General features: G+C 52.7%; 1 protein-coding gene across 1 annotated transcript; it reads right to left on the bottom strand.

Moving 5' to 3' along the window:
- Nucleotides 1–5,931: 5,931 nt before the first annotated feature.
- On the bottom strand, nt 5,932–10,954 carry LOC111151548 (ribosomal protein L19). The gene is made up of 6 exons (XM_022509612.1): nt 10,859–10,954; nt 9,808–9,914; nt 7,957–8,079; nt 6,987–7,107; nt 6,479–6,589; nt 5,932–6,138 (listed from the first exon to the last, which is right to left on the bottom strand). Exons 1-6 carry the CDS (start codon nt 10,861–10,863, stop codon nt 6,015–6,017), a joined length of 591 nt encoding a protein of 196 aa, XP_022365320.1. The 5' UTR covers nt 10,864–10,954; the 3' UTR covers nt 5,932–6,014.
- Nucleotides 10,955–11,294: the final 340 nt, after the last annotated feature.

Raw genomic sequence — 11,294 nt, 5'->3', positions numbered from 1 at the left:
GAAGTCCCAGCTAGCAGGACTGACCAGCCAGGGGAGCTGTGCTTAGTTTCTGCCCCAGGTCTCACAGGGCCCAGCCCCGGGAGCCCCACCCTCAGTGCCAGCCTCCATATGGCCCTTCCTCACCCCATTCTTCTGGGCCTTGCCGGAAACACTGGGACCCCTCCTTCTGTGCAAGAGTCCCTCTTCTGGTTGTATCTGTGCCCTTCTCCTGGACACCCAGTCCTGAGAGGAAGAGGGAGTGGGAGATGGTCAAGACCCATCATTCTGTTTGGCCACCAGGAAAGGAAGGGGGTAGGCACCTTGAGTGTGGGGTGGGCACACACATGAAGAGGACCCCTCCCTGGCGGGTTGCTTTTCTCTGGTGCCAACCTCCCTCCCCCCACTAAGCTCAGAGCCTCCTCTCGTGCCCTTGATCGTGCCAGCCAATGCCAGCCCCCATCCTGGGCACAGTCACACCCTCCCACACAGTAGGAGGGACACATCCTCCTACCACTGGCCCCTGCCCCATTTCTCCCCCTCCATGGGGGGCTCAAGCCACACTGCCCTGTTTGCTGCCACGGGGTCCCCCCAGCAATATCCCAGGGGCGGGCCCCATGCCCACGGTACATAAGGCTGCATGATGGGTCTACGGGGGCGTTGCTGAGCCCCTAGACCCTTTAAATAAATGTTTCTTGTCCCAATCTGTCTGCTCCGCGTGTCTGCTTGGGAGAGAGGAAGGAAAGGTGCAAGGAGTGGGGCGGGGGCTTCAGGTGCCAAAAGGAGACAAGCCTGGAGGAAGAGGAATTTGTGGATCTCTGAGAGGACCGGAGCTGGGATAGACCCAGACATGGCAGGGGTCCCCATGCTTCCGCAATCCCTTCTCCGGGCTGCTGCCCGAGATGGGGGATCTGGGGAGGAGTTCGAGAGAAAAGCAGGGCAGGGGTGGGGTGGGGAGGGGTGGGATGTTCCGGGATGCTGGAAGGGGAGAGGGTGCAGCTGCGGTCACTTTCTGGCTCGATGCACACCTGCGTCCGCAGGGGACGGGCGCCCAGCCATGAGCCTCAGCACCATTTCCGCGCAGCCGTTGGTGGCCCCTGAGACCCCCCTCCCCGAGATTAGCCTCGCCCCCGCAGCCCGGCAAACACGAGGCAGAAAGGCCGGCGGCGCGGACAGTCTCCGACAGTGGGGCCCCCCCAGATGACTCAGTCCCGCCCGTCATGGAGAGCCTGGCACGCTGGGGGCCGGCGGCAGCGCCCCTCCCGCACCAGTGCCCGCCGCCCACCTGCTCCGCCGCAGAGCTGCCTCCCTCCCCTCCGCCTGCCTGGCGGCGTCATAGCCAAGGCAGGCACGTCCTGTGCTATTTATAGGCAGAGGGGAGCGCAGAGGGAGAAAGAGGCGGGCTGCGGGGGGGCCAGGGCCACGCCAGTGCCACCAGAATGCGGGAGCGTGTGCTGCCCCTCCTGGTCGGGACCCAGCGCTTCTGCCTTCTAGCCCTCCACCCCCCAAAGCGAGGGCGGCCAGCTAGGGCCAGACGCAGAGCTTTCCTAGGGCCCCTTCAGCCAGGGAAGGCCCTAGAGTTTGGTGGGTGAGCGGGAGGGGGAGGATGACCTCTCCTTTCTAGGACCCCTGGTAATGGGTATGAAAAAAGGGGTCACAAACTCAGTCCAGGGGCTTCAAGAGAGGAGAACTCGGCTAAAGAGGCACCTTCTGTGCCTGGAGAACCATGCCAGGAACTTTATGTAATCCTCTCAATGACCCAGCAAGGCAAGGGGCACTCTCCCCTTTTCACAGATGAAGAAACTGAGGCACAGAGTTATTAGGGGACATATTCAAGGTCATAGAACTTATTCAGCCCTGCCTTGCCTCTTTTATACAGAGGGACACTGAGGCCCAGAGTGGATCAGTAACTTGCCCAAGGTCAACCAGCAAATTGGTGAGCAGGCCAGTATCAGAAACCATGTCTCTTGCCTCCCAGTTCAGCTCTCTCCTGACCAGGGTCCCTGGGTGCCTAAAAATAACAAGATGGAAACAGAGACACCCTGAGACGCTGAGCCAGGGGCTCTGGGGAACGAAAGCCCACCCCGCTGGAGAGAGGGAAAGCCTTTCAGCCAAGCTTTCTGCACACTGCGCTTGTGCCTGCCCCCAGCCGGCAGCTGGCCTGGACCCCCGCCTCCTCCCCAGCCCATTTGCCGCACTGCTGAGTACAGCAGCTTTTTCGGGTGGCTGAACCACTACCAGCACGCTCACAGCCTGGGGGCGGGGAACAGCTGGTGCCCCCACGATAGCCTCTGCCCTCCTCTGTGCCATTCTGGGAGGTGGCTGGGCCAGCGATACCCCTGGCCTTGGGCAGAAGATGTCCAGGAACTGCTGGTGCCTGCTCCCCGTTTGGCTCTATTGTCTGACCCACGCATGCCCTCCCTCCCTCCTTCCACCTCAGCCTGCGCTTAACCTGGCATAGATGGTCTGTGGATAGACTTCGGGGAGATGCGAAAAGAGGGGGAGTCTGGAAGCCAGAGACAAGAGGCCTAAAAGAGCAGAGAGATGGATACCAGAGGTGGCGGGGGAGACACAGACAGAGGGAGACCCTCTGCGCAACATCACCCATCTTGCAAGTCCCACTCCCTTTGGCCTTGTTGGCCTTCCTTACCGCCCCCCCCATCCTTAACACATGCCACCCCAATGCTTGGGACAGGCTGGGGACCTCTGCCGAGGAGTGCGAGGGAGGCAGCGGTGGATGTCCAGCCTCTGGCCTCCCTGTGCTGGCAGGGAGCTGGCCTGGGGGTCTCTGTCTCTCAGCCTCAGAGAGCACCGGGAAGGGGTCCAAGGACCCCAGCCCCCTTCTCCTGCCCAAAAGGCCCTGCAGCAGCTGCGGGCCTGGTCCCTGTGTGGCTGCCTACTCTGAATCACACCCTCCCACGTCAGAAGGATCAACGGTAGGTGCTAGTGTCCACACCATGCTAAGATCCTGGGGAGTCCTTGGTTTCTCCAGGCCTCAGTTTCCTCCCCCAGAAATGGAATTAGACTTCTCAGGGAGGCTTTCTTTACCTGAGGGTCATGAGCCCCTTTAAACGATATGCAGAACTATGTGGTGGGACCAGTCCTATGACTTTGAGAGGATGGACCTATCTTTCCATCGGAACGTCCCTAGGCTCCAGGACCTGGACGAGATCCAGAGGTTACTTTCGGGGGCTCTGCCTGCTGAGGCTGCCCCCCACCCTGCCCTGGGAAGGGTTTAGAGGCCCATGGTAAAAAGAAGCAACCTCCAGGTCTGCGGTGAGCTCCAGAAAGAAGTGACTAAACCCGAGGCTTCCCAAGAGATAGGCTCCTAAAACCCAGACCCCTTCTCTCCCACCCCAGCTGCTTCCAAAACAACCCTCAAAATGAGCCGGTATCCTACCCCTCCAGCAACCTGCAGGAGAACAGCGCCATCTCCTGGTCAACGGGGGAAACTGGCTTCGAGTTGCAAGCCCAGGAAGCCTGGTGGAGGGTCCCTGTGGTAACCTTCATCTCCTTCCTGTCATCCCTCCACTGCCTGGAAGGGAGGGGAGGAGAGATGGGGGAGTGGAAGGAGGGTGGCCTACCATGCCCTTCCTCTTGTTGTCCAGCCATGCTTGGGAAGGAGGTATCCCATGATCGAAGCTGGAAGCTTGGTGAAGGTCCTTCCCCTTCTAGGCCGCAGCCTCCCTCCAACCTGGACCGGCAAAGGATTACAGCACAAACTAAAGGATATAGTTCACACAGGCTGCTACAGTGGCGACAGGGAACCCAAAAATCCCGTTCTGATGCACGTGAGCAGTGGTGAAGATTCTCTGGATTTTTCTGAGTCTGAGCTGCCTTGCCTTGGGTCACCCACCTGCCCCACTCTGTCTGGACTGGATGAAGACACTAAAGGCGGGGTAGGAGAGTCTGGTGTCTCCAAGAACATTATCAGTCCTGTCTTCCCCATGCATGTGCAGTTGGGAACATCTGCCCAGCACATCCCCTCAAGTCCCCGATGGGTCAGGAGAGGGGTGGGGGCCAGGGAGGAAACTAGGACAGGCATGCACCTAGCTATGCTGAGGACTAAAGAAGGGGGCCCCTTCTCTGCTATTTTTCTCCCCAGCCTAGACCTCTGACACCCCTGTATTTAACTGGCTGACGCTTCCCACCTGAACATCTGTCCTTCAAACTGCGACCCCACTCCATATATGCAAAGCTCTTCTAGCCATTCTCCCTAAATCACTTGATTCCTCCCTGACCACCAAAGGCATCACCTGCCCAGTCCCCCAAAGCTTGAGGCCTGGGGATCAAGCCACTTCTTCCTTGGCCCCCACAGTGTCTACCAAGTCCTATCTTACTTTCTAAACATCTTGAATCCATTTTCCCGTCCCCAGCATGGAGGTTGTGTGAACAGCACATCACCTCACTGCTTTCCACATCTACAAAATGGAAAATAACTCTACAATGTTCTGGGGATTAGAGAACCCATGTCAATACCAAGTGCCTCACAGACCAGGACTCGCAGAGCAGATCCTTCACCGAAACATGTATTGGTGGTTATCACTACCAGCTAAGTGGCAAAATAAAAACTTTCTCCTGTTTGTAAAAGGGGATACAAATTCATTAAGCAACTCACAATGGCTTCACCAAGTGTTTATTCCAATTTCTGCTGAAAAAAGCCTTTTCCTTTGTGCCCTATGTGATGGATAGAAACCAAAGAAACGTTAAAAGTTTTCAGTAATCTCTACACCCAACCTGGAGCTCAAACTCAGAACCCCAAGATCAGGTGCGGGTTTTATTTTTGTTTTTTAAGATTTTATTTGAGAGAGAGTGAGTAAGAGAGAACATGAGAGGGGAGAAGGTCAGAGAAGCAGTCTCCCTGTGGAGCTGGGAGAGGGATGCAGAACTTGATCCTGGGACTCCAGGATCATGACCTGAGCTGAAGGCAGTTGCTTAACCAACCGAGCCACCCAGGTACCCCAGCTGTTTTTTTTTTTTAATTAAGGGTTTTATTTGAGAGAGTGCAAAGCAAGTGAGAGAGACACAAGACAGGACGAGCCAGGGAGAAGAGCAGAGGGAGAGGGAGAAGCAGGCTCCTCACTGAGCAGAGAGCCCGAGGCAGGCCAATCCCAGGACACTAGGATCATGACCTGAGCCAAAGGCAGACACTTCACTGACTGAGCCCCCCCCAGGTGACCCAAGTGCATGTTCTTCTAAGGTAACCAGGCACCCCTAAAAATCCCTCTTGGCTGGAAAGAAAAGGTCTAGAAATTGGGATGCTCAAGGCCATGTGGGCAGCTACCGGAGGGGTCGGTGGTCAAGTCCAGGTGGCATTACCTTCTGGGCTGGTGGTAGTTGAAATTCCCTTGCCCCTCAGCCTCAGGGGACAGCTGAGAAATACATGCAGCGTCTCAATGCTTTTTTAAAAATGTGACAACTGATACCAAGACTTCTGTTGGTTCCCAACCAACACTTGGTACCACTTTTGACCTGTTACCCACTTTCTGCTGCGAAGAACAGGGTTTCTGTGTTTTAAAGATTTTATCTGGGGGAGAGAGCCCAAGCAAACCAGAGGGAAAAGGGGCAGAGGTAGAGGCAGATTCCCCACTGAGCAGGGAGCCTGAGGCAGGACTTGATCCCAAGACCCGGGGATCATAACCTGAGCCAAAGCCAGATGCCTAACCGAATGAGCCACCCAGGTGCCCAGAAGGGCAGTTCTGAAGCACAAGATTTTAGAGACTTGAGAAGTCATTCTTTCCCTCCCTTCAGATCAGCCCTATACCCAACTAAAACAAGGTAAGAAACCCCATCTCTCCCATAAATGCACATAAGCACAACCAGAGGCCATGAGCCAAGGAGGACATGAACAGGCATCCCACAAAGGGCCTGTGCCCCAATCCTCAGTGTGCAGCCAGTTCCGATCCTCTCAATAGTGAAGACCCACCAAGCAGCCAGAAACTTCGGAAGCAGAGAGAGGCAGATAAAAGTTTGTTTTATTGAATAACTGATCTGTCTTATTGCCGAGGCCACTATGTACAGACAAAAGAGAGGGAGTTTTATTTCTTGGTCTCTTCCTCCTTGGACAGAGTCTTGATGATTTCCTCCTTCTTGGCCTGGAGCCGCTCTTCACGGCGCTTGCGAGCCTCCTTGGTCTTTGATCTGCGGGCCTCAGCCTGGTCACTGGATGACGGAAAAGGAAAGATGGGTCAGTCTGAGAATAAACAAGCAGCTGGGAAGACAGAAACACATGCCCAGACCTCTCCCTCTGAGCCTAGTCAGCTTGAGGAATGAGTCACATGCGCTCCTGTTTCAACTAAGCCACAGTCCCCACCCTGCAATGAGGGTAGGTGGTGTACGGCACAGAGGAGCATGGATTTCTAACTCGATAGCTATTTTCTGGACAGACTGTGTGCAAGTCAGAATCAGGCCGCAGTGTATTTTAAAGGTCTCAGAACAACCCTTATAATAAAGATCAAAGATCCTGCCCCCATGACAGAGGCCAATTTCTGACTAAACTTACGCCAGAAGCTTCTTGCGAGCCTTGTCTGCCTTCAGCTTGTGGATGTGTTCCATGAGAATCCGCTTGTTTTTGAACACGTTACCCTTCACTTTCAGGTACAGGCTGTGATACCTGCAGGATAGAAGGTTCAGAGGCTCTGCTCAGCGATGGGAGCAGAGGCTGGCCCGGCATCTGCCCCTCTACATAAGGTCCCTAAGGATGCGGGGTTCCTCTCCTCTATTCTGCGGGGACGGTTTCCCCCAAACCAAGACTTTTTCTGCAATTTCCAGAAAGAGCTTGCCTGGCAAGTTAAGTTCAATTCTTGGGCTATCCTGATATTGTACATGGATTTCGGGGGGAGGGAGAGACGGAGAGAAGACACAGGACAGAATGGAACAACTTTCTTTGAAAGGCCTAAGATACATGGCTCCCTCCCCAAGGCCAATGAGACAGTTGGTAAGTCTGTGCAGAGAACAAGCTGTCAAAGCACCAAATGGTCTCCATGGCCATAAGAAGACGGTATGCTTACATGTGGCGATCAATCTTCTTAGATTCACGATATCTTCTGAGCAGCCGGCGCAGAATTCTCATCCTCCTCATCCAGGTTACCTTCTCTGGCATTCGAGCATTGGCAGTACCTTTCCTCTTACCTGCAGGGAAGGGGAGTTAAGCCCACTGCAGCGCCACTGGGTCTTGAGTCAGTTACAAGAGCCAGCTGCTTGGTCACAAGGTCAGCTGCCAATTTCTTCAACACTTGACAATTTGCTATCATGTGCCAAGTGCTTGATCTCATTTTCAGTAGCATATTTTCATTTTACAGATGATGACCCTAAGCATTTCTTTCATTTGTTCATTTTAAAGCAGCACCAACAAGGCAATTACTCCACTTCATGCAGAATGTGCCCAGGACAGGGTGTGCAGCATGGCAGTAGGGGAAGCTAGAAGGGGCTTTCAACCTGTGACCTTCAACACCCTAAATCATCCTAACCCTAGAAAGTGGTCTTAGGACTTACTGGACCACATTTTCAAGTACCCAGTAGAATCCTTGGCATAGTGTAGATATTCAATAAATGTGACCTCTTTCTACCAATACCTTCAACTCCAACACTAGTGTCAACTTTCTGAGTTGCACAGAGAAAATACATGTAATATTATGGAGTAAGAAGAGGCCTTCTGGGGCGCCTGGGTGGCTCAGTGGGTTAAAGCCTCTACCTTCGGCTCCAGTCATGATCCCAGGGTCCTGGGATCGAGCCCCGCATTGGGCTCTCTGCTCGGCAGGTAGCCTGCTTCCTCCTCTGCCTAATTGTGATTTCTATCTGTCATAAAATCTTAAAAAATAAAATCTTAAAAAAAAAAAAAAAAAAAAAGAAAGAAAGAAAGAAAGAAAGAAGAGGCCTTCTGAGAAGACAAAATGGGAAGAAAAAGATCCTGGATATACCCCAGTCTAGACTTAGGCAACTCTAATTTAAGTCTCAGAGAAAAGGGAAGAACACACTTACCAATGCCCATATGCCTGCCCTTCCGGCGGGCCAAAGTGTTCTTCCGGCACCGAGCCCGGGAATGGACAGTCACAGGCTTCCGGATGATCAGCCCATCTTTTATCAGTTTTCGGATCTGCTGACCTGGGAAAACAATGTATCTATAGTTAGTGAGGTAGGGCCTAGCTCCCAAAATGCCAGTCATAACCCAGAGTCCGAACAAGACAGGCCAGAGACATCGCTCACATCCCTGGCCCAGTGGTCTCAAAAATGGTACAAATATTGGAACTTCTACTTATTTCTCTTTTGCTAAAAAACAAAAAAAACTTCTATTTTTCTAGATGTTTTACAGCACATTCAAATTTATGTATTTGAGGATGTGTGATCAAGAATTTACGGGTATGGCCTAGGCCTTCAGATCCTGTCTCACCTATTAGCTACTGATCTAAAACAAGATTAAGATATTCTGAGCACATGTTACAATGTCACAAATTAAAACTAGAGCTAAGAAGGGGCGCTTTGGTGGCCCAGGGGGTTAAATAACGTCTCTGCCTTCTGCTCGGGTCATGATCTCAGGGTCCTGGAATCGAGCCCCACACTGGGCTCTCTGCTCAGCAGGGAGCCTGCTTCTCCTGTCTCTGCCTGCTGCTCTGCCTACTTGTGATCTGTCAAATAAATAAATAAAATCTTTTAAAAACAAACAAACAAACAAAAAACTAGCTAAGAAATTCCTTGATACTGACTAACGTTCTTTGCTTGACCAAACTTTTCATCAGGCTCGTGAACAACCTCCTAGACCCATCTGTGCATGTCCTAAATTCTAATCTTTGGGGGTGCCTGACTGGCTCATTGCATTGAGCCTCTGCCTTCGGCTCAGGTCATGACCTCAGAGTCCTCAGATCAAGCCCCGCATCTGGCTCTCTGCTCATCAGGGATCCTGCTTCCCCCACTCTCTGCCTGCTGCTCTGCCTACTTGTGATCTGTCAAATGAATAAATAAAATCTTAAAAAAAAAAAAAAATTCTAGTCGTTGTAAGAACCCTGCTTAAGTCAAGTTAAGCACAAGCCCCTACCTTTGATACAAGATTAGGTTCCCCAACCACCAACATCCCCCAAGTGATGTCTGACCATCCCAGCCTATCTTTAGCAACAATCCTGTTAGGTCTAGCCAGAATCCCACCGCCCCTGCCCTACCCCCAGCCCTTTACCATTAGGGTTTCCTCTTAGTCATCTTCTATCCCTCATACCATCCACCTTGGCCATAAATTCCCACTTGCCCATGCCCATGCTATGCTTAGACTAGAGTGCAACATCTGCCACCCCCCCGACCCCCGCCGTACAATTCCAGTGCAGTGGTCCCTACACATGTGGGAATGGTCCCGAATAAAGCCTGCCTTACTATCTTTAACAAAGATGACTGAACCTTTTCCTGTAACAACATTACACAGAAGCAATGTAGATAAGTCGCTATCTGTATTACTAACACTGTTTAACTGCCCTGAAAAATTGTGTGCCAAGAGGACTTTACTAAAGCCCTAGGTCCCAGGTCTTCCCAGTCCACCCTTCATCATTTCTTCGGCCATCTCTACTCCCAGTCCCTGTACCATCTCCTCATAAATCCTCCACGTAGTTATAAAACAATATCCACGTTAGCAATAATCATTTAATACAACACTGGGTTGTCTCATTAACTTCCATCCTGTCATTTTGGCAAATGGCAGGTAGAGAACCTCTACCTATTTCTGGGACCCTCCATTTTAGAAGACCCCAGACTATGAGCTTTTGTAGAGGTGTTAAGTCAATAAAATCGTGACATCTTTCATCTCATGAAGAATGAGAAAGCAGTAGGGTGACGAAGACCCCAAGAACTCACGGGAATTGGCATTGGCGATTTCGTTGGTCTCGTTGGGGTCCAACCAGACCTTCTTTTTGCCACAGCGGAGGACGCTGGAGGCAAGCCTCTTCTGAAGCCTGAGCATACTGTGACAAACAGAAAACATTATCAAGCCCTGAAAGCCCTTTCCCAGCAAGACCTGCCTTCCAATCTTTTAATGCTGTGAAAAATAGAACACAGGAACTGGATGCGTGTAAGCACTCAGTATTTAGGACAACAACCCGCCCTCCACCCCCATATTAAGACTCTTTCCTATAGCAAGACTTTTGTGCTGTGCATTCCCTGCAGGGGCAACAGGCCGCCCTGAAATGAGAACAAAGTCCAAGCTATGCCTAACTTCTCTGCCTCAGTTTTCTCCTCTGCAAAGTGAGGCTAACGGATAAAACTGGACGAAGAGGGGCCTTACGCCCTTTCTGGTACTGAGACTGAGGTCTAAGAATCCGAGGCCAGAGGGTCTGATTTGCTCTCTAATCCTTTGCTTCTCGGGCTCGTTTTCCTCGTCTTATTTCAGTAACAAACTTACATTCAGCTAGCCTTAGAATTTTCTTAACAAACTTATATTCCGCTAGCCCGGTTTTCTTAGGAACCGTCCACGGGGCGGAAGGCGTTAAAGTGCTAGGGATCGCCTCACTCTAAGCAGTCTGAGGCCCAAGGCCTACGCGAGACCGGCCCTACGTCACATGGAAGCAGAGCTCGTCTCAGTTCCGGGGCGCCCAGCGAGTAAGGGGGCCACAGCCTAGACCCCGCCGCGGCCCTTCCACTGTCCGCGCAAAAGTCGCTCGCGAACCATATGGGGCGCGGGGCCCATCCTGCCCGCGGCCTAGCGTTCTCGGGACGCTCCCCCGCGCTGCCCCGGCCCCACTCCCCTGGAGACCGGGGCCTAGGGCGCTCCGGCCCACCCTAAGCTTCGGGACCGGCTGCTTCAGAGCTGCCTCCACCTCATCTCTCCCACCCAGAGCCACGGAAGCAAGTCCTGCCGTCCGCTGGCACCGCGGATCAACCAAAATCAGAGGATCCCCCGCGCCCTCACCTCATGGCTGCGGCCGCAGCGCCGAAAGGAAAGACCTCCCTGCGTCCGGGATCCTCCCATTATCTGTGAAGGGGAGAGCCCATCCCCTGCTCCGCTCTCACCCGTATTCCCCGCCCATCCTGGCATCCCCTACCACGCTAAACTTACTCTTATTCTCTGTGAAGAGCGAGATAATATAATCCTAATCTCGGGAATCTGTTTTAAACTCAAAAGATGTAGAAATAGATCCTTTCGGTGGGCAAAGTGGTATAGTCCGACTTCCTACTGGGCATGCGCAGCAAGGGCATCTGATCACGTGGGTAGTGGAAGCCGGAAGTCACGGCTGGATGGCGCAGGCTCGACGTAGTTTTGCTGGAGTGGCCTCGTCTTTGGGGGAGGTGTGGATTGTCTGGGGTGATGTTTTCTTAGCGAAAAAATATTAGTGAATAGAGTAAGA

This window comes from Enhydra lutris, unplaced genomic scaffold (genome assembly GCF_002288905.1).
Source record: "Enhydra lutris kenyoni isolate GAN:26980312 unplaced genomic scaffold, ASM228890v2 scaffoldscaffold26, whole genome shotgun sequence".
NCBI classification, from domain to species: domain Eukaryota; kingdom Metazoa; phylum Chordata; class Mammalia; order Carnivora; family Mustelidae; genus Enhydra; species Enhydra lutris.
This window is presented reverse-complemented; position numbering and strand designations above follow the sequence as displayed.

Bases quoted from the DNA above. Each gene is read 5' to 3' on its own strand.
- LOC111151548 (XM_022509612.1), bottom strand. The intron at 8,080-9,807 runs GTGAGTTCTTGG...TTGTTTTCCCAG, and splicing joins AATCGCCAATGCCAATTCCC to GTCAGCAGATCCGAAAACTG. The intron at 6,590-6,986 runs GTAAGCATACCG...TCTATCCTGCAG, and splicing joins AAGAAGATTGATCGCCACAT to GTATCACAGCCTGTACCTGA.